Source organism: Sciurus vulgaris (genome assembly GCF_902686455.1).
Source record: "Sciurus vulgaris genome assembly, chromosome: 5".
NCBI lineage: Eukaryota > Metazoa > Chordata > Mammalia > Rodentia > Sciuridae > Sciurus > Sciurus vulgaris.
The window spans coordinates 131618144-131644676 of NC_136465.1; the positions used below are offsets into that span (position 1 = coordinate 131618144).

The 26533-nt window shown below is 43.7% G+C and overlaps 1 protein-coding gene and 1 pseudogene across 2 annotated transcripts; both read right to left on the minus strand.

The window, feature by feature from the left end:
• Nucleotides 1–2885: 2885 nt before the first annotated feature.
• Nucleotides 2886–4093, minus strand: LRRC10 (leucine rich repeat containing 10). The gene has a single exon (XM_079142217.1). It carries the CDS (start codon nt 3912–3914, stop codon nt 3075–3077), a length of 840 nt encoding a protein of 279 aa, XP_078998343.1. The 5' UTR covers nt 3915–4093; the 3' UTR covers nt 2886–3074.
• Nucleotides 4094–23621: 19528 nt separating this feature from the next.
• LOC306661395 (small ribosomal subunit protein uS2-like) lies at nt 23622–24488 on the minus strand (annotated as a pseudogene). Its single transcript has one exon. The product of its transcript is annotated as a small ribosomal subunit protein uS2-like (transcript).
• Between the last annotated feature and the right edge of the window lie 2045 nt (nt 24489–26533).

The window sequence follows — 26533 nt, forward strand, 5'->3', positions numbered from 1 at the left end:
TAACTCCTTGAGAATCAGGTCTCTTCTGTATAAGTAAGCCAGGAGTGTTTGACCAAAATTGTGGTTATACTTTTTACATTAAGGACTATAGATATTATTGGGGGAGGGATCTTTTCTAAAGCCATTCATACTTTTTCCTTCAAACAAGGATTTATACTAATTTTAGGGTAAATTTAAGTGTACATCATGATGTAGTGCTTAGTAAAATAACATGTACACATTTATTGTCACATGCCGGGGGCACTGTTCTATTCAGTATATACACAGTTGTTGGTTTAATTCTTACAGTGCCCTATTTGATATAAATTTAACTATTTTACTGATGAGGAAACTGGCACAAAGGTGGTAACTGACTGGTAAACACAGAGCCTGGATTTGATCCCAGATGGTCTGAAGAACCATGCTCACAACCCTGATGCTGTACTGCTTCTGGATCACTTATTTGTGTTTTTAGTTAAGATTAAGTTCAGTTGAGTTTTAGGGCAGAAGCCCATTTTTTAAACATAAAATTATAATAGTGATATAGCTTGAGCTAAGGAATAAAAAAAGTTATTTATTGCTTTAGTATTTTCCCATTATTTTACTGTCTAATGATGTCAGCATCTCCAAAATAACAGGGTTGTGGAAGTAGGCAGATGGGCGTGGTGGTGCACAATTGTAATCCCAGTGACTAGGGATAGTGAGGCAGGAGGATAACAAGTTTGAGGCCAGTCTGTGCAATTTAGTGAGACCCTGTCTCAGAAGGACTAGGGATGTAGCTCAGTGGTATAGTGCCTCAGGGTTTGATGCCTTGTACGCCTCCTCCCAAAATAAAAAATACATATATGTATGTATGCGTATTTATGTATACACACACTTATATGCTTTATAAAATTGAAAACCTACACTGAAAACATTTCTGGACAGCAAAACCACTTAACTGTTATTTGAGTAATGTTTGTTGCATATTGTTTTAGAATAACAAAACAGCTTGACCATAGGCCAAAATGTTTATAATTTAACATTTTGATTCAGAATAGTTAGCTCATTCAGTGAGAATTTTATATAGATCAATTGACTTCACTCAGTTTTATACCTATATAGTCTGCAGCTTACATTGGAAAATATGGGCCCATTAAACTTAGGAGGGAGGGCTGGGGTTGTGGCTCAGTGGTGGAGCGTTTGCCTGGCATGCATGAGGCACTGGGTTCAATCCTCAGCACCACATAAAAATGAATAAAGATGTTATGTCCATCTGTGACTAAAAATTTTTTTTAAAAAAACTTAGGAGGGAAAGACTGTTCAAAACAAAGTCAGGGGCTGGGGATATAGCTCAGTTGGTAGAGGGCTTGCAAGGCAAAGAACAAGGCCCTGGGTTCCATCCCTAGCACCACAAAAAAAAAAAAAAAAAAAAAAAAAAAAAAATCAGTGCCAGGTGCAGTGGCAATGCCCTTAATCCCAGTAGCTTGGGAGGCTGAGGCAGGAGGACTGCAAGTTTGAAGTGAGCCTGAGCAACAGGCCATCTCAAAACTAGAGCTGGGATGTGACTTTGTGGGTCAGTGCCCTTTGGGTTCAATCCCTGTAACCCCTCCCCCACTCAAAAAAGCAATCTATAAACTGGTATAAAGTTTAGAAGGTAAGGTTTTTTTGAACCCAGTACCTCACATGTGCTAGGTGAGCACTCTACCACTGAGCCACAAACCCTAGCCCTGGCAAACATTTTTAGCATCATTTGGTTTTAATCATTAGGAATGAGAAAGTAGAGAAATTCTGTTTTAATAGAAATCTGAGCTGATTACTTATATTTAATTATTAAAAGGGTTCCCAACCAACTGATCAGTGGGTTGTAGGTGCTCTGGGAGGTGGTGATAAGGTGATATGGAACTTACTCTGGAGTAACAAATATTTCTGACAGGAATACAAAAAATACTTGCTTTATTATTTCATTTAGAACCAACCTTTGCTGGGTTGAGATGCTTTTATGGGAAAAGTACAGTTTTTAAAGCTCAATACATTGTGCTTCAGTTTAGGTAACACTGTCCTGGTTTGCTGAAAAGTTTATTAAATTACCCACTTTATTCATGGGAAGGTCACAGTTGAGGTATTTAACAAAATAATGCCCCAAATACCTGGTTTGTACAATGTCAAAAGACCCTATCTACAAAAATTAAACTGGAACTAAAGCAGATACACTGAGAATAAAGAGGCAACTTCTGACATCCTCCACAACCTGCAACTCAAATTTCAAAGTACTTATTTCAAATAACAGATTTCTCACCTATTGCCTTTAACTTATGATTCTGCCGTGATGAAGGGATTCCATTCAGCTCAGTTTCTTGGTGTGAATAAGCAGATGGGCTGTGCTGGTGAAGTAGGGAAGTAGTGGCCTAAAAGTCAATGAGGAGTGACTTCAGTGAGACTGGCAGAGGAAGAGAGGTTCTACTTTGCAGGTGACTTCCAAGCTCAGTAAATAGATGGTAGTAGACCTTGAGTTAAACCTTTTAGGGAAAATGAGAGAAATCAACATGAAATACTGTCAAGTTTAATGCCTGAACCCCAAGAAGTATTTTTCATCTGGGGTCTTTTCAACAGGTGCTAAAATACTGGGGAAATGTTTTATCGTGAGCCTCTGTAACAACAAACAGCTTTTTTCTGGGAATCTCACTAGGTTAAAATGTCTTTTTCAGTGGTCTGAATTAGTAGCAATACCTTGTTACACAGTTCATGGTCATTCACAGTAAAGAAAGTATGTCCTGCCAGGACTAGATCATCTGAACTTTTAGTGGGTTCTTTAACAAATACCTTATTGAGGATCTTATGAACCTCATTACCAGTCATTTTTGAAATGTGAAAGAGGCAAAGGTGAGTCTTTTTACTCCTGCGTTTCAAAATAACTGCTTGGAGGACTCCAGGTTTCCAGGGCCACTGAAAGCACACAATTTCTCCTTGGAAGAGATGCTGTTGGTCAGAAATTTTTCTTCTCAGTGTTTCTTCATTGTTCCCTATCAGCCCCTCCAATGATGCAGAACAGTCCCACTGTAATGAAATCTTATGAACATGCAGTCAAGTCCTTGACCTTGACGGACTGCAGCTCCTTAGGAGCTGGTGGGAGAAAGAAGAGGATGTGGGGCAGGTGCCAGTGGCTCCTGGCTTTCTTCCTTAGCTAATGCATAACGCCTGGCTTTTCTGGGGTCAGGCTCTGGTGTCTCCTCTGCCCATCTTCCAACACGGCGCACACCCTTCCTCACCTTGGGTGCATTTCTGCAAGGATTGTGGTCGTAGATAACCAGCTTCAGACCTGGCAAGTGGGCCAGGCTGGGGAAGTAACGGATGCTGTTCCGGTCCACATCGATCACCTCCAGTAAGGGCATATGAAGCAGCACAGTGGGGAATTCAGTCAGCAAGTTGCCTGAGAGCCAGATGGTCCTCAGCTCATGGAGGCGCTGGAGCTGGCCCGGTAGGAAACGCAGGGCATTGGAGCCAGCATGCAGAGTCTTGAGGAGACTCAACTCACAGACCACATCTGGCAGCTGGGTGAGGCAGTTGGCCTCGATCCATAGGGTCCGGAGGTTTTGGAGCAGGCTTAGCTCATTAGGGAGGTTGCAGAGTTTGTTGTTTCCTAGGTAGAGAATGCAGAGCTGTTTCAAGGTACATACCACCTGAGGCAAAGCCTTAAAGTTGTTGAAATCCAAGGCTAAGATTTGCAGGTTCTGCAGCTGCCCCAGCTCTGGGGGCAGGCTGTTGAGGTGGTTGTCACTCAGGTAGAGCTTGACCAGGTCTGTGAAGGAGCACACGTGGACAGGGAAGCGGCGTAGCTGGCTTCCACTCAGGTCTACCATCTTATCCAGTGGCATCTCCTGGAGGTCTCCAACCACATAGTTCTGGCAGCGGTCACCAGGGATGAAGGCCACAAAGGCCTTGATGGTGTTCCCCATGTGGAACCAGAGGCATGGTGAGCTGCTTCTACCCACAGACTCACCCGGGAAGGGCGAGTTCTGACTGCTCTGGGGCTGTCCTGCCCTCCCTTTATTAGTGAGGATTGCGTGACAAAAGCCAGTCACTTTGACAGAGAAAAGTGCCTCTGATAGCAACTTGAGTGTTGGGTGACACACATAACAGACTGGCAGGGCCTGGAAGGCCATGTGTCTCACATACTTGCCTTTAATCACCTAGGCCCCAACCCATCTACTTTTTATTTTTTCATTTAAAGCTGAAAAGAACTATGTTGTTTTTTTCTGATGATAAAATACTGAGATTACATTAAGGGGCAAATTAAAAAGGTGGGGGGGAACACCCACATTTCTATTCTGCAGGTATAAATATAAACATTTGGTCCTCCAACATTTTTGCTGTAAGTAATCAATTTGTGAAAATTAGATCCAATGTATCTTTTTTTAAATAACATGGGCATATTTTTATGTTCATAGGTATTCTACAAACACCTGTATAGTATTCCATTGTATGACCATACAGTGATTAAATAGTTCTCCAGTGGGGCATCTGGAGTACTTAAAATGTGTGACTACTGTAAACATCCTTATATATACAGAAGTGTGCAATGATTCACTAATTGCTATAGGAAATGTGATATTAAAGGTGATATTGGGTCAAAGGATAGATGCTTTAAAGGTTTTTAAAGTGATATTCTTCCTACCCCCACCAGTCCTGAATTAGCTTTCAAACTCGAGAAGCAGAGTGGGGCTGGGATTGTGACTCAGTGGTGGAGCACTTGCCTAGCATGTGTGAGGCACTGAGTTTAATCCTCAGCATTGCATAAAAATAAAGGTATTATGTCCATTTACAAGAACAACAACAAAAAAAGGCAGTGGCCACAGGTGTCCATTTTTTTATTTCTTCATTCTTATTGGGTAGTATTTTTATATACTTTAAAAACCTCCCTTTGGGCTGGGGATGTAGTTTTGTGTAGAGTGTTTACCTAGTGTGAGCAAGGCCCTGGATTCAATCCCCAACTGTGCAAAACAAAACAAAACCCAACTTGCTTTTGACAAAAGACAATTAGGAAAGCAGAAGGCAGGGGTAAGGGTAGAGAAAACTATCTTTCTAGAACTTAAGTAGGATGCATTCCTATAGTGCAACTGTGTCAAATATGTTTAAATTCCTATCTCATGGAGTGTCAGAATGGGGTCTTCAAGCCCCGACAGTGGAAATGTGGGCAGAAGTGTTTGATGTGACCTCTAGACATGGCTCATTGTAAAACAAGTCTCTTGCCCACATTGTGAAACGTCTCTTCCTCCACATTCTTTCCCCATTTGTTGGCTGGATAGTGTCATCTAGGGTGACTTCAGAAGCCACCAAGTATGTGGAAGTCATATGTTGAATTTGACTGGGCCTTGGGTCATCCTGGATTTCTGAATAAGAGCAAGGTGCAGAACACCTCCCTTCTCCCCCTACTCTTCACTCAAATCACCAATTGGATTTAGGTAAAAGAAGTAAACTTTTAAGTCATTGAGATCTGGGAGCTTGTCTGTTATAGTACCTTAATAGAGTTCTTTAAAATAAGGTAAATCTACATATCCTGATTTGGAGAGCTATTTAGGATAAAATGGGGAGAAAAAAGATTCAGAATTTTTTTTATGATTGCCATCTGCGAAAAAGTATTTATAAATCCTTGTGTGTGCATAAAAATATCTGCAAGAAATAATAGTGATTATCTGGAAACTCTGCCTAGAGATTGGGGGTGACAGGGATGCTGGCTTTTCCACTTATACCCTTTTGTACTGTTTGATTTATATATTTACATATATTACATATATAATAGCATATATTATTTTAAATGTAGCTAGGGGTGATGGCACATGCCTACAGCCCCAGTGACTCAGGAGACTAAGGTAGGAAGATCATGAGTTTGAGGCCAGCCTTGGCAACTTAGATCACATCTCAAAACAAAAAATATGAGGCCGGGGATGTAGTTCAGTGACAGTGTGCCTGGGTTCAATCCCCAGTACTGCTAATAAATAAATGTCCAGGAAACAATCCATCAGCCTGCCTGCTGTCTGGAAAGAACATCTGAACCTGTGGGGAAGACAGACACACCTTGAACCTTTGCCGGTGCCTTTACTGTGACAGACTTAGCAGACAGAGAAGGAATGGTGTGGGTCTACAGAGCTATTTGGTGAAGCAATGTCACTAACCCACTTTCCACTTGTGATCAAGGCTGAATCCAGTGTTCTTGGGCTTTGTACATGTTGAATGTCAAGGACTATTATCTCGAGCCCTCTCCTGGCTTTGCTAGCATGTATCATAACAACTAGCCTCTCAACAAGTACCATGCTTTGCCTCTATATATGGCTTGGTTCAGTAGCGACCACAAATAGTCATGAAGCAGCTGCCCTGTTGTCCCTAGTAATGATGATAATATTGCTAACAGCTATTATATGTTGAGCATCGCTAAATGCTAAGCACTGTGCCCATGTGCTTTAGGTACGTTACTTAAATTTAGGTGTGTTATGTAAATTCTTATCACAGATATGTTTTACCCAGTTTTTCAGATGAGAAAATAGTGGCTCAGAGAGGTTTACTCAAATAACTTAACAATAGAACCCTGCTTTCACGGAACATCCAATGCTACCAGGGTGAGGGGAGTGGAGCTCTTTCTTGTTAGGTCACACCAAATGACAAACTTTGCCTCCATGCACAGACCTTTAATTCAGCACCTTAATGCCAGCCCCTAGGTAGTAGGTAGCCAGAGATAAGAGCTGTTGTTTGGATGTGTTTTGTCCTCTCCAGGTTCATGTGCTGAAAATGGTCCCCAGTGTGGCAGTGTTGAGGTAGAGAATCTTCAAGAAGTGGGGCCTAGGGGTCAGTGGGGCTCCACCCTCACGAATGGATGAATGGTGTCTCCTAGAAGTGAATCTGGCCTGGTAGGAGTGGAGTAGTTTCAAAGGAGTTTTTATAAAAACTCAATGGTCTCTTGTCACCTGTGTTTCCATGTTGCTTCTCTTTCCCTCCCACCATGTGCTCCCACCTTGATGCCATCCTTCATGAGGTCCTCACCAGAGCTCATCATGCTCTTTAATCTCTAGAACTGTGAGTTAAAATAAACTTCTCAGTGAAGTATCTGGTCACAGGTATTTTTTTTTTTTTTTTTTTTTTTTGGACGGTGCTGGGTATTTTGACCTGAAAACATACTAAGACAATAACTCTTACTTGAAAGATGGAGATAAAAATAAGCAGCATTAAAAAAAAAAAAAAAAAAAAAAAAAGATCAAGAAGCAAAAACACTGGAAAGAGCAGAGGAAAATTACAATTAAGTATATACTATGGTATTTAGAGTTAACTATAGTATTTGCATGCTGGGCATGATAAGATTATATAGCTAATGTAAATGCTTACAACAACTTTGAAATGTATGGATCATTGTTATTTCTATTTGATACATGAAGAAATTGGGGAACAAGGACGTTCTGTAGTTTGAACAAGCTAGTAGGGAGGAGGGCCAGGATTTGAATCCAGGTAGTCTTGCTGTATGATCTGTATTCTAAATGCTCTTGAATGACATAGCATTCAGGAAAAGACTAAGATGCTTTAAAAGAAAGAAAGGAAAGAAGAAATAAAACTATGAATAATTCACAATAAAAAATACAATAGAGCCTGGTGTGCATTCCTTGAATCCCAGCTGTTCAGGAGATTGAAGCAGGAGGATCACAAGTTTGAGACCACCTGTACAACATAGTGAAACCCTGACTCAAAAAGAACTGGGGATGTAGTACAATGGTAGAATGCTTGCCTAGCATGCAGAAACCTAGGGCTCAATCCCCAGTCTCTCCCCACTCCTCCGACACCCCCCCAAAAAGCAACTAGGAAGACAGTATGGTGTTTACATAAATGTTTGTTTTCTAGTGTGTTAGCTTTGAGGTGCAGCTAGTTTTTCCTTTAAGTTCATGGTGACCATGGTGCTGGATGTAGAGAAGAATGCCTACAGATGGAGTTCCAGACCTTCCGGAAGAACAGTCTAGAAGCAACCCTGTCTCACCCAGTCTGACCATTTGCGCCTTCTGGTTTTGAACCCAGACTCTTCTACCAAAGTGTTTGCTCAAACTTTGGTTCAGAACTAAGTGATACTGGATCTTCAAATGCTTCAAGGTGCAGTTCTAGTGTTGTGGTTCTTAATTTCAGTGCAGCAGAAACTTTCATCCAAATCTTTGGGTGAATTGGATTGAAAAATGATCATTATAAGGTACTAGAAAACGCAGACATCCTGGATGTGCTGGGAAACCAACTGAGCTTTGGTGCTATAGCCAGGGTCAATGCCCCAAGCTGCAGAGCCAGAGCTGGTCCTGTGAGAGTATCATCGACATTCCCCTGGGCCCAGCTCCTGCCACTCGTACCTCTCACTGGTGCTGCCACTTCCACAGCCAGCCCCTTTTCAGAATGGATTTTGCGTATGTCCTGCTTTGCATCACCAAGAGTTGAGTCAGGAACCCACTGGGGGCTCACTGGTTGACTCTTCAGAATTGATAACAGGGAGTGGATTTGTCTACCACCAAGATTTATCTAGTGAGAAATTCTCCAAAGATGGAAGATGAGTTGTTTACTGGCAGCCAAAAAGAATCATGAATGTCTTCCACCACTAACCTGTGGTCCTTCCCACGCCCTCCTATGGCTGTCTGACCCTGCGCAGGTAATTTTTCTTCCTGGATCTGTGGGACTATTGTGAACAGTCTATTAAAACAGAATTAATATGGAATGTATGATGACTCCCACAGCTTGGACATGACTGGTTTTCTAAACAATCAAAGGATTAAAAGATCTCAAATGGAATGTTTATAATCTTAAGACTCTTTTCAAAAGAATTCAGCCACATTCAATGTGACAGCTGTATCAATAGTTGACAGTACTATTTAGGAAAATATGTCAATTAAGCATTACTAATAAACACTGAAGTGAAATAAAAGCAGTTCATCAAAACAATTCTATGAGGTAGCATTTGGTTAATCTGGTTCCATGATTTTAAAAGTAAAAAAGAAAATAATGTATTCTTACTATATTCTATAATTTAGGTTTTTGATGAATTCCGATTCTTTTATCATCATATTTTGGTTAATGAGGTGGCAGTATAATTTAGTGTTAAGAGCAAAGACTCATTAAAGAAACATTCCACAATTTGAATTGGACTCTGCCACATATTTTTTTTTATTGTAAACAAATGGGATACATGTTGTTTCTCTGTTTGTACATGGCGTAAAGGCATACCATTTGTGTAATCATAAATTTACATAGAACAATATTGTTTGATTCATTCTGTTATTTTTTCCCTTTCCCCCACCCCTCTGCCACATATTTGTTTTAGGACTTTATATAAAGTTTCTGTGGCTTGGGCTCCTCATCTTTAAAATGACGATCATCTCAGTTGTCCGTCTCGTTGGGTTACTTTGAGGATTAAATGAGATAGAAAGGTCTTTGACAGTAATGCTAACTATGAGCTGGCATTGTGCTTAAGGGCTGTTTACTTATGTTGGTTTCATTTAAGAGCCGGTGAGCCGGGAATTGGCTAGCCATTAGGAACTATGAGAATTGTGCAAGTGCCAGATTAAACCATCTTCTGTGAACTGGAATAGAGCCGGAGTTTTATAAAATTTCATTGAGATGGGGTGTAAACACAGCTAGCACATCGTTGGTGCTTGGTAAGTGGCAAATTATTGGAATGGGTGTATTACATATTCAATGAGAGGCACATGTATGCTTATATAGGTGAAATAACTTGGGGCCTTGTTTGGGTATTACATTTAAAAAGTCCTATGACATCCAAAAAATGAAATGCAATTTAACTCTTTATCACTGTTACTTGGAAAAATGACATATGGGTTACTCTTATGATGTTCAGGGACTCTACCTGATTTTCTTGCTTGTGATTCTCTGCCATCCCTCATCCAACCAGAGCCAATGCTCCAAAGTTCTCTTCTTGAGTACTGAGCAGGGGATTTAAGGATGGAATGTGCTCCAGAGACCAGAGGCACCAGGAGGTGCAGCATCCTAATTTGACCCATTTACATGTTATGTGGCCTCCCTCTGGCCTGGCCTCCTGTTCTAGCCACTCTTCTCCCCGAGACAGCTCTCTCTGCTCTTTTGAATTAGACTCAGGTATCCCATCCAGGCCTTTCTCCCAACTGCATTATCTCAGTTTGCATAGTGGACCTCAGGTCTATCACTGGAGAGCCACTTGTAAGCATTCCTCAGCTTGCAACCACGACTGAGGAGTCCAGGGGGTAGTGGTGCAGGCCTCTAATCCCAGTGGCTCTGGAGGCTGAGGCAGGAGGATCGAGTGTTCAAAGCCAGCCCCAGCAACTCAGCAAGGCCCTAAGAAACTCAGTGAGACCCTGTCTCTAAATGAAATACAAAATACGGCTGGGGATGTGGCTCAGTGGTAGAGTTCAGTCCCTACTACCAAAAAAAAAAAAAAAAGAAGATTGAAGAGTCCAGACAAATCTCAAACATCCTGTTGCATGTGTGGTTCTTGTCACACACAGGTGATGGTTTCCTCTTCCTGGCCTCCTCCCTTCCCTGGGTTACACCATGACGATTTAGGAAGTCACTTTCACACACAAAGGACCTATCCATGTGAGCAGCATTTTACTGAGCATATGGGTAGCCTCCACTTCCCTTCCCAAAGTGCAGCCTGTGCAAATCAGAACATTCCACCCTTCTAGAGGATTTTATCAGTCATCAGGCTCCTGTCCTCACATTCCATGTTATTTCATAGATCCATGTGACCATCTTCATAGTCACTGGAAGACCAGAGACCTCTCTGCCACAGATGATGTCTGTGAACATACTGCTCTTGGGACCCTGTGGGGTATCACCCCAACTGACCACCTATACTCAATTTTCCATGCCCAGACTCCAGAGGGATCTGGGCCTTAGCTGTACAGGACCTGATCAGCCAAGAACTGGAAGTGGGGATCAAAGGCTTTGAGGAGTGACAGAAATAGTCCGTGTCCTAGAAGGCGGCCCTTGAGGAGCAAGCGGTGGGGGCGAGGTCTGTTTCTGGCAGACCTCCTGGGAGGTTTCCCAGGGCCTGTGGTTCAGCATGCGGGCTTGAGCTCTTGACTTGGAAAAGGAAGCACGACCTCCTCTACCCTGCTCCCGCAGCTTTTCCAGCGATCTCCGGGTTGGGCCTTCCGCGGCCCCCATCAACCTGCTTCCCAGGAGTGGGCCCCAGTGCCTGCTGCGGGGGGTCGTCCGGGGTCTGGGCAATCTTCCTGACCCAGGCACTGTCATCCCCACCTCAAGCCTGTGCGGGGGCTCAGATTCCCCATAGAATGAAGCCCAAAACCTCCAGGATTGTCCCTGCCCATCTGTCCTGCCCATCGGGTCCTAGTAACCCTCGGCGCCAACTCCCCAGACCCCTCTCAGTGCATCCCGTGTGCCGCAGTCCTCCCGGCCGGCTTCCTTCTTGCAGCCCCTCTGCCCAGGGTGCTGCCGGTACCTTCCTTGCTTCGTCACAAGCCAAAGGCAATATTTATTCATTTGTGGCGCCAGCTGACACGTTACCTTTTTTTTTTTTTTTTTTTTTCTTTAATACATCTATATTTTTAGTTGGCAATCGACCTTTATTTTATTTATTTATATGCGGTGCTGAGAATTGAACCCAGTGACTTGCAGGTGCTAGGCAAGCGCTCTGCCACTGAGCGACAACCCCAGCCCTCCCCCACATCACTTCTTGACCTTCAAACTGCGTAATTTTATCAGATGCACCAGTATTTTTCTGCAAATACTTGATTTTGCATCTTCCCTCCCTAGACTGTAATCTCCAGGAGGGCAAAGAGATCTGGGGAGGGTTGGATTACAGTTGAATCTGTCAAGTCTCTAACTCAGGGCCTGGTGCCCCCAGGTCTTCAGCAAGTGTGAACAAATAATCTGGTGCTAATTGGTTAGCGAAGTAACCTTTGATTTGCACCCAGGAAACTATTTTGTAAATACTGAAGACAGCACTATGTACTGGAAAGGACACAGTCCAGTCAGTACTGCTGTAGGTAGTGACTTTACAACGTGATGTGAAATGTACCTGTAGTTTAACATAATAAAATTTATTGTTTCATGTGGAAAACAGGAATAAGGGTAAATACATTTCAACAAAGAATAGTCGACAATAATATAGTTACTTTCCCATGTGGTATTTTAATCATAAAGGGTTATTTTTTTTCTCCCATAATAAAAATACTTCTAAGTTCATGTCTATGAAATCTATACATTTGGGAGCAAGTCCAGAGCTAGACCCTGGAAGGAAGACTTCCTATCATTCCCTCTTACTAGTTACTGTTACTAGTCCAAGGTTTTCTTACCTATTACTCACTCAGTGTTACAGTAAGTACAATTGTTATGGGGAATAAAGTGTCTTTTGCTCTTCTTTTTACTGAGTGAAACAAAGGAATAAGTCTCAGGGCCTTTGTGCTGAAGACATTTTTTCCCTCTTCCCTGAAATGTTCCCTTGAAGCAAAGTATTTGTGCCTTTGGTGTGTGCACGTGTGTACATGTGTGGTGCATGTGGGTTTGTGTGTGTGTCTGTGTCTGTTTGTGTAGGCACCCTGAAAATCTTTCCAGGCCAACTCTTTAATGGGGGTCTTCTCAAAGAGGGTCTCCCTGACAGCCCTATTTAACCTGTTAAGTCCCATCGCTCAGATGTAGGGCACCTATAAAAACTTAAATTGAGCAACAAATAAACTACTTATGGTAACTTGTGAAATAAATATTATGTTTTTAGAGTTTCATTTTTTTTTTTTATTGTAAAGAAATGGGATACATGTTGTTTCTCTGGAGTTTCATTCTTTTGAGAAGAGTAATAGGTGAGGGATTAGAACATTTAAAAATGTTTCCATACATATTGTGAAAAATTAAATATATATATATATAAAGGATATATAAACTCTAGATTATGATTTCTAATTTATTTTAATTCATCTGTTTCAATTTCATTGAAATATTCACAGAATTGAAAACGTGGGACTTAATGGGCCAGGCATGCTGCCTTTATTCTCAGTTTCTCTCCATTTTAGCTCTTAGCTCAGTTTCTGATTGAGTCATTCCTTGGTTCTCTTATTTCCTTGGTGAACTATAAACTCTCTGGGGCCTGGGATTGAGCCAATCCTGTTCACTGTAGTATTCTCAGTACTAAGGGTGGTACTTCACAGAGTGTAGGCATTCATCTGTTCAACAAATGAGGTTGAATAACAGACAAAATTTCCTCTCCTTTAAAGCATTTGAATGAAAGAATGAACAAATGAACGATCAACTGTTGTCCATTTGCTAATCTAAACTCAAATTGCTGGGAGTCAGTGGCTTAACAGTATTTATTTATTCTTTTAGTTATTTTGGGGTACTGGGAGTTGAACTCAGGGGCACTTAACCACTGAGCCACATATGCAGCCCTATTTTGTATTTTATTTAGAGACAGGGTCTCACTGAGTTGCTTAGCACCTCACTTTTTGCTGAGGCTGGCTTTGAACACTCAATCCTCCTGCCTCAGCCTTCGGTGCTGCTGGGATTACAAGCATGCACCACCAAGCCTGGCTAACAGTATGTATTTATGAATAAACGCTTTTTTTTTTTTTTTTAACTACTGATTATCCTTGAGGTAAAGGAAGTGGTTCAGAGAAGAACTCAAAATTTATTCAGAAGCACTAACAAGATACATACAGTGTTGGAAGAACCCAGGATAGATTTCATTTTTGCTTGGCAGTTGGTAGGATGAGCTTCAATTTTATTCTTTCCGGAGCACACACTGGGGGGAAAGCTGAGGGTTTCCCCTGAGATCAGAGCCTACCGCTATGAGAATGTGCTGAGTCTGCTCTGTGGATGTATCCCAAGCTGGATACCAGAGAAGTCTCCCAAAATATCCTGTGAAGTTAATTAGATGCTCTTTCAGTGTTGCACTTCTGGAATCTGTTCAATAGCAACGGCTGGGTGAAAACAATTATTCTTAGAATAGAAACTTCAACAATGAACAGTGAAATAAAACACAAACACTGAAGGAATTCCATCTACTCTCAACTCTTGGGGTGCAGTCAGGGAAAGAATGTGCCCAAGTGGGGGAGATAGCCTTTTTTAGCTTGAACGAGAGCGGAAGGAACCAAGGTTAGGAAAATGGGCCTTGCTGGGATTCTGCTTCTGTCCCTTGGAGCCAGCTTCCTACAACTAGCATTCTTTTTTTTTTTTTTTTTTTGGGGGGGGGGGGGGGGGGGGGGGGTGCTGGGGATCCAACCCAGGGCCTTGTGCTTACAAGGCAAGCACTCTACTGACTGAGCTATCTCCCCAGCCCCCAACTAGCATTCTTAATGGCCTGGATGAGAGGCCTTGCCCGTGATTACAGCCAAAGACCATCTGTTCCCTACTTTACACAGATAGGGTTTTCTTTCAGAACCCACATCAGTACTTCCTACTTCATTGGCGTGTTCTCATGGCTCTCTCAAGTTTAATGTCCCCCCAGGAGATGGTTACAGTATGTGAAGAAATGTTTTGGTTGTCATAACTGAGAGGCTGATTCTGGTCAGTAGGGTGAAGGACGCTGTTAAGATTAGGAAGGACCCCCACATCCAAGAATTATTTAGCTCAAAATGTCTCTAGAGCTAAGACAGAGAAACCCTGGGCTGTATTGGTGCCAGTCAGTCCTCTTGCAGGAACTAACTGCAATGCTCTGGTCATAAAATAGAAAAAACAACCAGCATTTTATGTTCTTGAATGGAATCGATTTTTTTTTTTTTTCCAGTAAAGGAAGATTTTCTTTCAATTTAATGTGGGGAGGGATAGTATTGAAATACTCCAAATACAACTATACTTTCAAGAATTTCCTTTGGAAGTCTTGATATTCCTAGAACTTTGTGATAAGGGAAGGGTCGATACTGTGAAAGCAGTTTTAGGTTTGCACCTGTGACTTTTGAATTGACTATGAGCCTCATAAAGGACTCACAAATGAAGACTTGTTTATATTTGGTTGATAGGGGGTTGGGGGTGTGCTGGTGAATCTTGCAATCCAGTAGGAACAGTGCTATGAATGGTGGAATCCTGGATAAAATTGGCTTAATTCCTGTCACAGCAGTGATGTGGTGATCCAGTTATTACCAACTGCTGTTTGTAAGATGGTTTCAACCAGAGGTGATTTCAGAGGACGGTAGAGTCTACTAAACCCAGGTCTCCTGGAGCTGAGCACATTGCTGCCTTAGCTTGAAAAGGGAGATTAAGAAGAAAACCCATGATCCTGCCCCAGAATGTCTGGTGTGTGTGGGTCCATAGTTAGGTGAAGGTAGTTTGGAATTTTATTTTATTTTTATTTTTCTAATTTTTTTTGATGCTGGAGATCAAACCCATGGCCTTGCATGTATGTGCTAAGCACATACATATTCTACCACTCAGTTACACCCCAGTCCCAGCTTATACCTTTTTTCTTTTTTAATTATACTACCTTAGGGAAGTTATGTAACCTCTTCGAAAGTCTTCCCACATTTTTTGAGTGGGGTAATAGTATGGTATTATTATGATGAGAATTAAGTGACGATAAAAACTCAAAATACAGAAGCCTAATATGTGTCAATTCTTTCCCCTCCAGACTTTCTCTCTTGTCAATCCTCATTTGGTGCCACCTCACACCTTTAAGGAATGTAGGCCTGCGCCTAGGTCTGTGATCAGCTCCAGTCACATCAATAAAATAGCTGCCACCTGAGAACTTCCTGAAATTGAAGGAACAATCTCACAACTTTGGTAACCATGAGCTATCAAAAAGTCTCATTGGTAGAGAGAGAACATGGAATAAGGACAGTGGAAGTGACCTTGGGCTGGGGTGCTTTCAGATTGAAACTAGGAGGAGATAAGGGAACCTTGGCACAGTCTTGGTTTTTGACACTGTCTCCTCTTGATTGTCACCTCTCATCCCCCACATACTCCTGAACTGACATTAGAATGAGACAAACCGAAATTGGGGATGGGACCTCTACCAGGACCTCATGCATCCTCTCTGTCATTCTTTTTTTCTTTTGTGGTGCTAGGGGTGTTATGGTTTGGATGTGAGGTGACCCCCAAATGCTCAAGTGTGAGACAGTGCAGAAAGGTTTGGAGGCGAAATGATTGGGTTATGAGAGTCTTAACCTAATCAGTGAATTGATCTCCTGATGGGATTAATCAAGTGGTAACAACTGAAGGCAGGCAGGGTGTGGCTGGAGGAGGTAGGACATTGGGGGCATGGCTTTAGGGTATGTATTTGTAGATACATGGCAAGCGGAGCTCTCTCTGCTTCCTGATCACCGTTAGCTGCTTCCCTCTGCCACATTCTTCCACCATGATGTCCTGCCTCACCTTGAGCCCCTAAGGCATGGAGTCGGCTGTCAATGGACTGAGACCTCTGAAACCATGTGCCCGCCAATAAACTTTTCCTTCCAAATAAGCTTTTCCTCCTCTACTATCTTTCTGGTGGGGTCTTTTAGTCACAGCAGTGAAAAATCTGACTAAAACATGGGGATTGAACCCAAGGCCTTCCGCATATTAGATGAATGCTCTGCCATTGAGCACACCCCCAGCCTTCCCTCTGCCTTTTCAGGATTTAATCCAGTCTGTGTCCAGTGGGCATGTCTTTGGATCCCAGAGGAGTTCACAGATGTCACCAGCTGGAAGCTTTTGCTTGGAGACATCCACAGTGCTTCTCTCGGGACGTATTTCTATGCCTGGATGATCAAAGAGCAGTCATGTGATTACATGAGTAGATTTTGTGAGTCTTTTGGGGGATCTGAATACATCTGGCTCTGAAATGCCACAGACCAACCTGGATTTTTCGGAGGCCCAGGACGAGCTGTGTTTTTCTCTTGTTCATTTTTCACTTACTTTAAAAGGGAGGAATGGTGACAACTCAGTCACATGGCACTGCCGAGGTCTGTCAGAGAGCAGGGGTGTTTGAATCCCTGCTGAATCCTGCCCAGCTGGAGTGAAGCGACAGGTTGGGGTGGGGTAGGGCAGGCCCTGAACTGGGACTCGGAAGCTCTGTGTTCGCATTCTTTAAATTGCCATGTGACCTTGAGCAAGTTGTGTAGCTTCTTGTGATCTCCTTTCCCTTATCTGGAAAAAAGAGGGTTGAACTATATTGCCCCTAAGAACTTGGCAGCATGGACTTTCCACTGGGTGACTCCGGTGTCACCAAATGTGTTGTATCTCTTGGCTGCAAGTGTAGTTTAAGGGTGGGGTAGGTGGGGTGGGAATTGTGGAGGAAAAACATTGTTTTAATTTTAATTTAAATACTGGACCACAAAGTTAAGATTAGCAAAGTCTTTGCCCCAGTCTTCCTTTTGTGTAATCCCCAAGATGTTTAGAGGAACCAGCCTAGGTAGACACAGAAAGCATGAACTTGAGAGCCACAAAAATTTAAATTTGAATATCAGCTGTGCCATGGATTAGGGTTAAGTTAATTTCTCTGAGCTTCAGTTCACTTACCTACCAAATTGGAATAATGACATGGGGTTGCCCTGAGGTCAGTAAGATAATGTGTTTGATGTATCTTGCACACAGAAGGCGGGCCCCAAATGGCTCTAGTTAGGCTCCCTCATGGAGACTTCTGGCTGCCTGTTTTATGTTATGTTTTAGTGTGTAGCTAGGGCTGGGAACCAGCTACGTTAGAGTTACTGATTCAGCGTATATACTCAAGGTTGTAAACATTAGCTGGTGAGCATGCACCCCTTATGTAACCTGTTGGCTGCATGCCTTCTTTGTTTGGCCTGCATGTGAAAAGGCCTAGGGAAAAGACTGGGAGGCTACTGGGGCAAAGTGGATTGGCTGGGAGCTGCCTAATGGCTGTGGATGCCTCTGAATAAAGAATGACCGATATTCCCACTGTGCCTCACATCTTCTTTCAATTGCCCGATCCTCGAACCTTGGTTCCTGGGCGTGAGCCTCGCCCTGGCTCTGTTAGCACTTGAAAAATGGTTTGTCTCACTATCCTTGTGTTGTAAGTGTTATTATCAGGTATTGGTCTGGGATTGTCCCAGGAAGTCCTGGTGGACACTGAGCCTGGACCAACTCTAGGGGTGTTTCTCCCTGTTCCTAAGCCTTATCCAGCTTCCTGGCTTGGTGTCAGGAAGACTTAAAGCTGCCTGGATTGGCTCTGTACCCTCTTAGTTTCCTACCCACTTCCTACCTCCTCCTCTGTGACATATAAAAATATGTATTTGGTCTCTGCTATAGTTTGGATCTGAATTGTACCCTAAAGTTTCATGTGTTAAAGTGTGGTTACCAGCTTGTGGTACTACTGGAAAGTGGTAGAACGTTTAGGGGGCAGGACCTGGGGGGAGGAAGTTAGATCATTGGGGGTGTGACCTTGAGGGATACTGGGCTCTGGGCCCTTCCTCTTTCACTTTGTTTCCCAGACTTCCTGTCCTTCTGTCATAATGTTCTGTCTCATCACAGGCCCCAAAGCAATGGGACCTAGCAGCCAAGGACTGAAACCTCTGAAACCATGAGCCAAAACAAACCTTTCCTCTTTTAAGTTGATTAATCACAGGTATTTTATCACAGCTATGGGAAGCTAACACAGTTTCTGATGCAGATATTTGCTTCTTTACAGCAAAAATGGTTTTTTATTGATCTTGCATGATAAGAATATGTCAGCAAGATGCTATTTTTTGAGCAGTACCTTGAATGTCTTATGTTCCCTTTGCTGGGGTACAAAGCTCTATTATGCTGGGTTCCTTCAGCTGGGGAATGAGCAACTAAAATCCTTTAGTTGGATGCTTTGGAGGGTGGTCCACAAACCTGCAGAAATGAGTGGTTTGATCTTCACTGCCTATGTCTTAGGACAGTCCCTTGTTCCTTCATCAGAAGCACAGTCCTGGAAGGAATGACTGTCTAAAAATAGGGTGTTGGAGCTGCGGCTGCACCAGCAGATGGAGAGCCTTCCCGTCAGCTTTGGGACAGGCCAGCTGATAAAGCTTTCTGCTCCATGGCCCAGATTACTCACAGCTGTTTTCCAGATCAAAGGGCCCTGGGGATGTCGGCCTCACGCCACACATCAGGTGCTTGTTATCAAATGCTCCAAGTGAGGCAGGAACAGCTGAGTCAGGCTCCAAGCCTTGCCTACCAGATGGATTAGGAAGGGTTGGCAAGCTGAGCTGTAGTCATATTCTAAACTCGGCAATCTCCCTTCATATGGATGTATTTTTTTCTTTCTAGCTTGTATCAAAAGTTGGATTTTCCCTTCCATTATGGCCTGGGTGGTCTAGTGCAGGGGTTAATGGAGTGTATTCTGGAGTTAAATTTCTTGGGTTTGAAGCCTGTTATTTTGTTTTGTTTTAAATTAACAAACTTTTTTTTTTTTTTTTTTTTTTTTTTAAGAGCAGTTTGGGTCATGGCAAAGTTGTTCAGAAAGTACTAAGATGTCCTACATAGCCCTTATCCCTCCCACCCCAAACTCACCCGCTATTAATAAGCCCAGCCAGAGCGGTACATTTATTACCATCAGTGGAGACTGACATCGTTATCACCCAAAGTCCACAGTTCACACTAGAGTTCAATCTTGCAGATGTACTTTCTATGTCTTTTGATAAATATATAATGACATGTGCCCACCATTGTAGTGTTCTACAGAGTATTGTTACAACCCTAAAAGTATTCTGCATAGTCATCCCTCCCGAGGGGCAGGTATTACAAGCATGCACCACCGTGCCTACCCACAATGTTATTTTTAATAATAGGAATGAACCTCATGCCATTCATCTTGCTGAGGGCTTTGAATACCACTAGTGGGCTGCATAGTAGCTACCAGCATTGTTCTCCATTTTCAGATGGGGTGACACCTGGTGTAGGACGCTCCAGGATCCCATTTCAGCACCATGCCTGACATCATATGGCTCAGCCCAAGCATTTACATAATAGATGTTGCTCCTGGTTCAGCGCTTCCTGTATTCTTAGAAAATGGCACAGGGAGAGAGGTGGGAGGAACAGACAGTCTCCCTGTTTCCTTTGTACTAAGAGGATGCAGGAACCAGCTGGACATTCCAGAGGACTGGTGCAGCTACCTGTTGTACCAACGACTGCACTGTACCTCCCTTTACCAGTCACCTAGATGGAGAAAATTTCTCAGACAGCTGCCATTATTAAGCCCTTGCTATGTGTTGAATACTTGGCAAAATGTCCATTTAATCCCCCTAGCCACTCTGCAAAGGGTAAACTTTTATTGTCCTTATTTTTCAGATAAGGAAACAGGTCAGAGAACAGAATTAGTAAGTGACAGAGTTGGAAATCTGTCTGACCCTGGAGGCCGCAGCCCCGGAAGGGCTGCATCCTGCAGGGAGTGTGTTGACACTGAAATGAAGCTGAGTTTTCTGGCTCTGGAAAGTCAGGGAGAGACTTTCCAGGAAACAGGGCAAAAAAGTGAAAAGGATTCATGGAGAAAGACGCCTCGTAGCCACGTCCCACTAGTGTCCAGAGTAGAATTTCCCAAGAATCCCAGGCCCTGTGAATGACTTCCCTAGGGCTCACCAAGTGCAGCCTGAGGTCAGGCTCTATAATAACCTCTGCTGGAAATGAGACAGCCACAGATTCCCAGACCTTCCCTCTGGGACACCTGCCCTGAGTGGAGTGCACTCAGACAGGCCCTGTGACCCATCCTGAGGTTTCAGTTTGCACGAAGTCTCCATAGCAACACTGAATCTCTGGGCTGTGTATGCAGCAGACACATGAAATGACAGAAGTACTGGCACGGCTCTGGGTCAGACTGCCCTGGATGTCCAAGCCAATACTGTTGCCTTGAAACTCAAATCTGTGGAAAACACATGTAAGAATAGAAAGTACTGGAAGGAGAAAAAAAAAAAAAAAAAAAAAAAAACTTTTAGAATGTTCTACAGTGAAGAGTTTGTATTTATATCTTGACGATAATAAAAATATGAAAAGGAGAAAATAAAGATTGGAAGGAAGCATGTTAAAATGTGATTTTGGTAATTGGTCATTTCTATTTCCAATTTTTCTAAGACATACACCATGCCTGCTTTTATAGTGGAAAATATGTGTTTTGAAACTCCCCCTCTCCTTCTGGAGTGGCTTATGTTTATCTTGAGGAGTTAGAGGGGACTGGATGTCTAGGAGCACAATCTCCTCTGTAAATTCTCTCCTTTCTGGAATGGGAGAAGAGTAGAAGGGCAGCAGAACTGCACAGGACTAGTGTGAGCCCTCAGGGGGAAGCCTGGGTAAGATTTTCACAGAGTGTGGCTCATGGGAAATGGTCAGTGTTAGTGGTCATCATCAAAATCACTATGACTATGATCACCAGAGGGCACACCTGGCCCTGGGAGTCGTGATTCATGGGACACCATGATTCATAGGTAGACAGATGTGAGAAGATAGGAATGCCACTTCCTTTCTTGCTTATCTGCAAGTCTCCAGCCAGGCGCTAAGAAAGACACCAACTTTAGAGACACCAAGTGGCTGCCTTTCTGTAGCAGTAGCAGAAGCTGACCTGTCACTCCTGGGAATGCACATGCTGTGGAAACAAAATACTCTCCTGGGAGAGGAGGGCAGACATTCTCCCTACAGGGCAGGACTGGTCATCTCCCCAGGATGGGACGGTGGGCATAGGGAAGGGGCCCTGAGGGAGCCCAAGGACACAGCTGTGCGGAGGGAGGCGGACATTCTCTTACTACTAGTCACTGGCTCTGGAGGCCATGGGAAGAGGGTGGAGTCCTGGGTCAAGCGAATGTGTAGGCAAGTTCATCCAGTGCTGAAGGGAACAGAGAATTGCCAAACCCTCAGGGGAAAAGGGAGCTCAGGAATCGGACCTTTCACAATCTCCCTTAGTGCCAAAATCACCTGCCTGCCAAAAGTGAGCCTGCCAAAGAAACAGACCAACTCCGCTCATGACCAGGCCCTGCTAAACCCTGTGAACTCACCCCCTCGAAATGTGCCCCTCCGCTGCATACTTAGTAAAGCATCGCGGATCCGTTTCTTTTTCTTTTTGTATTCTTTCATTTGCTTCCGTGCACCATGGCTTCGTTCTTCTAGTCGACGACTCCACCGCCTCTATCCAGCCCTGGTGTCTAACTCCAAGATCCAGATCGTCTGAATATCCAGTGGTCTCTTCTGACTTCGCTACTTGCATGGGGTTTAATAGGCCTGAAACAACACTGTTCTTAAGAGCAACCCCCACCTAGAGTTCTTCCTGTCTTTTCCATTTCAGAAGACAGCATCCCCAACCACCCGAGTCATTTGAGGGCAGGAGTCTTCCCTCATTCCTCCTCTGCCCTGTCCACTCATATCCAAGCCCTTGAATGGCTTTGCCGTGGATCCTACATGCTCCTGGCCCCATCCCCCACTCCCTACCTCCACAGCCACCGTCCAGACCAAGCCTTCATTCTCTTTCCAGAACTGTCTATGCACAGCAGTCAGAGTGATCCGCTAACAAGGTAAATCACACACAGAAACTGGCGAGGGACCTCCAACAGCTCCATATTGCTCCTACAGTAAAATCCAGTCTCCTCACTCTGGGTCTGGGGCTCGCCCTCCAATGGACCTCCCCAAGCCCTTGATCCGATACACTGGCCACTGGCCTCTTTGCTATTGACCCCATGACAGGGTCTGGCAGGGCCTTCCTCTATCTAGAGAACCCTTCCAGTGACTGGTGCTTTCCGACACTCAACCTGCAGGTCAAATGGCACCGCCTCAGAGAAACTTCCCTGGATTTCCCAAACCCCCATCATAAGGGGAAGCTGCCCCTCTACTCCTCATGGTCACCAGAACATTGCTTGGTTTATTTTCTCTATCAGATTCATCACCTTGAAATTGTCTTGTTTTTTTTTTTTTTTTTTTTGGCTCGGTTTTGGCTGTGATCCTGGTGAAGGTGGGGTGCCGTCAGGCCTCCTCAGTGTCGGATATCTTGCTCCTGGAACAGGACTTGCACATGTTCATTACCAGGTGTGAAAGGGAGGCAGGAGCAGATGATTCCTGAACATTTATGTGCGTCCTGTTTGGGGATAGATCCCACAGAGGGCAGTCATGGCTGACAGCTGTAGCTTACACATCAGAACCCCAACCCAGATGAACTCTGAAACCTCCCCCACAGCCTGACTGCAGCCAGCAACCTTCTTCCTTCTTGTGCTTCCCCAACCCCCACCTTTGTTACAAAGAGCTTGGCCATTTTAGCAGCAGGGAACAAGAGTGCGGCAAGCTATCTTTGATCCTGGGTGAACTTTGCTCAGGCACAGAAGGTGGCTCGTGCTTACTAGGCCAGTACCCAGCAAGATTGGTGTGGGGAGCCATTCTCTTGTTTATCAAGGATCAGTAATTGGTAAAGGAGCTAATTTTCCTTTCTCCCGAAAGGAAAAGCAAATGGAAAGAATTGAGCAAATCGATCTGATGCCTGGAAAATGATCCCCTCACCTCAGGGCCTTTGCACTTACTGTTTTGGTTACTGGAACATTCTTCCTCACATATTGCATGATTTGCCTTCCTGTTTTTTACATTGTTGCTCAAAGATGGTGAAATTTTCCTCTACTGTCTTTTCAAAAATTGTACTTTGTTTGCTCTCTCTCACCTACCCTGTTTTATTTTTCACCTGAGCACTGTCACGACCTACCAAACTTTATTATTATTATTATTTTAAGAAACTGGTGTTTATTTTCCATAACCTTATTTCCATTTTGCTTAATAAGTGTCTGCAGAACAGCTCAAGACCACTCAGTGGTTGTTCCTACCCACTCAGTAGGCTGAGCAGTGGGAGCTGAGACCAGTCTTCGATGGCCGGCTGGGCACTCCAGTCTTCAGTAGGAACTGCTGGATAGGCACAGAGGGCACTGCACACCTGCACCAGTCTGCAACCTCAGGTTGAGCAGCAGTGAACTCAGGAGCTGGAGCAGTCCATTCACCCTGAAATTCCTCTGTGGTCACAGCTTTTTCAGCAGCAGCCTGCTCTTCCTTTTCAACCTCTTCAGAATCTCTGTAGAAGCAGAGCTCAGGCATGACCTCCCACGGGTGTTCACGGGAAATGGTGCCAGGCATGTGCAGAACTTCTCGGGCCAGCATCCACACATCAGACCCACAGGATGGGCTCCCTCATTGTTGCATGGAGTGACCGTGTCCACGTAGCACAGAGGAGAGTCTGTGTTAAACAGAGCAATGGTGGGCAGACTGACATAAGGTGCTTCTGTCAGAGGCGGTTGGTCAGCCCTGGGATCAGTAACCACCATGAGACGTGGCTCCCGGAAGGCTGCCGGGATCTGGTTAGTGAAGCTTCCAGGAGTGAAGCGCCAGCAACAGGAGTGGCTCCGGTGGCAGCAGCAAACTTCAGCACAGCCCGCTGGCCAGTATTCCTAGAGGATAGGACACTGGCATTGACCGGGTTTTTGATGGCAACACTGGCACGAGCTGCCCCCAGAAGCTTCTCCCAGGTTCTCTTCAGATTTATGAAGCATATGTCATCACTTTTCCCTTTGTAGGTATATTGTTCCATCTGGAAATCAAGGTTGGTGTCACCTAAGTGGGTTCCTGCTGATATCCTACTCCTTCATTTGCAGGACATCAAGCGCTCTGGACATTGTGACAGTTTCCCTTTAAGTTACAACAGGCATCAAGAACAATGCCGTGTGGACCCCTCCCTGGGTAGCGAGGAAAGGCAAACTTCATTATTAACGTGTATGCTCTCTGCCCTTCCCACCCTGGAAGGCAAGTTCTAGCAGTGAGGGGTCTTTGTCTCTCTGGTTCACTGTGTACCTCCAGAACATTTGGTTTTGTTTTTTGGGGGGATTGGATTATTTCACTTAGCATGATATTCTCCAGTTCCATCCATTTACTGGCAAATGCCATCATTTCATTCTTCTTTATGACTAAGTAATATTCCATTGTGTATGTATACCATATTTTCTTTATCCATTCATCTGTTGAAGGGCAGCTAGGTTGGTTTCATAGCTTAGCTATTGTGAATTGAGCTGCTGTAAACATTGAAGTGACTGAGTCACTGTAGTATGCTGATTTTAAGTCCTTTGGGTATATACCAAGGAGTGGAATAACTGGATCAAATGGTGGTTCCATTCCAAGTTTTCTGAGGAATCTCCATACTACTTTTCAGAGTGGTTGCATCAATTTGCAATCCCACCAGCAATGTATGAGTGAACATTTTCCCCCACATCCTCACCAAAATTTATTGCAACTTGTGTTCTTGATAATTGCCATTCCTATTAGAGTGAGGTAGAATCTCAATGTAGTTTTAATTTGCATTTCTTGAATTACTAGAGATGTTGAACATTTTTTCATATATTTGTTGACCATTCATATTTCTTTGAAGTGTCTATTCAGTTCCTTTGCCCATTTACTAATTGGGTTATTTGTTGTTTTGGTGTTAAGTTTTTTGAGTTCTTTATCCTGGAGATTAATGCTCTATCTGAGGTGCAGTTTGCAAAGATTTTTCTCCCATTCTGTACGCTCTTTTTTCAGTTCTTGTTTCCTTTACTGTGAAGAAGTTTTTAGTTTGATACTATCCCATTTATTGATTTTTTTTCATTTTACTTTTTGTGATTTAGGAGTCTTGTTGAGGAATTTGATTCCCAAGCTGACAAGATGGAGATTTGGGCCTACTTTTCTTCTAGTAGGCACAGGGCCTCTGGTCTAATACCTAGGTTCTTGATCCACTTTTAGTTTTGTGCAGGGTGAGAGATAAGGGTTCAATTTCATTCTATGACATATGGATTTCCAGTTTTCCCAGCACCATTTGTTGAAGAGGCTATCTTTTCTTCAGTGTATGTTTTTGGTGCCTTTGACTAGTGTAAGGAAAAATGCAGCTCAGCTCGGGACTCGGCAGTTCCAGCCCCCGCCGCGGAACTGCCGCTGGGCACGCCCGTCTCAGTTGCGACTCGAGAATAGCTCCCAGAAAAATCCATGGCGGACACGAGGCCTCATGCAAGAGATTTTATTATGCGGACGACTAGCGCGTCTGCTCCGGGGTGAAAAGAAAGGAAAAAGAGAAAGATGGCCAGGACGCTTCTCCCAGATATTGGAATCTCCCGGGCTGGAAGGAACCAATAGCAGAGGAGAATACTTGCAAGCTGACTGATGAACCAATAGCTAGCTAGCATGTTAGGACGTAACATGGGAAGCAGGAAAATGGCTGTAGCGTAGGCCGGAAATTCCTGTAATGTAAGAGGCGGGTGGAGCACAGATTGACAAGTGGTTGGGAGGCGGGGAGAAATGGCTGCACCTGGAAGTGCGGAGTATGGGTTTTGTATTACATCTAGTATGCGGTAACTATATTTACGTGGGTTTGTCTCTGTGTCTTCCATTCTGTACCATTGGTCTATGTATCTGTTTTGGTGCCAATACCATGCCATTTTTGTTACTATAGCTCTGTAGTATAATTTAAGGTCTCGTATCATGATGCCTCCTGCTTCACGTTCTTCACTGAGGATTGCTTTGGTTATTCTGGGCCTCTTATTTTTTCAAATGAATTTTAAGACTGCTTTGTCTGTTTCTATGAAGAACATCATTGGAACCTTAATAGAAATCACATTACATCTGTATAGTGCTTTTGGTAGTATGGCTAGTTTGACAAAATTAATTATGCCTATCCAAGAGCATGGGAGATCTTTCC

Bases quoted from the DNA above. Each gene is read 5' to 3' on its own strand.
- LRRC10 (XM_079142217.1), bottom strand. From the start codon at position 3,914: ATGGGGAACACCATCAAGGCCTTTGTGGCCTTCATCCCTGGTGACCGC.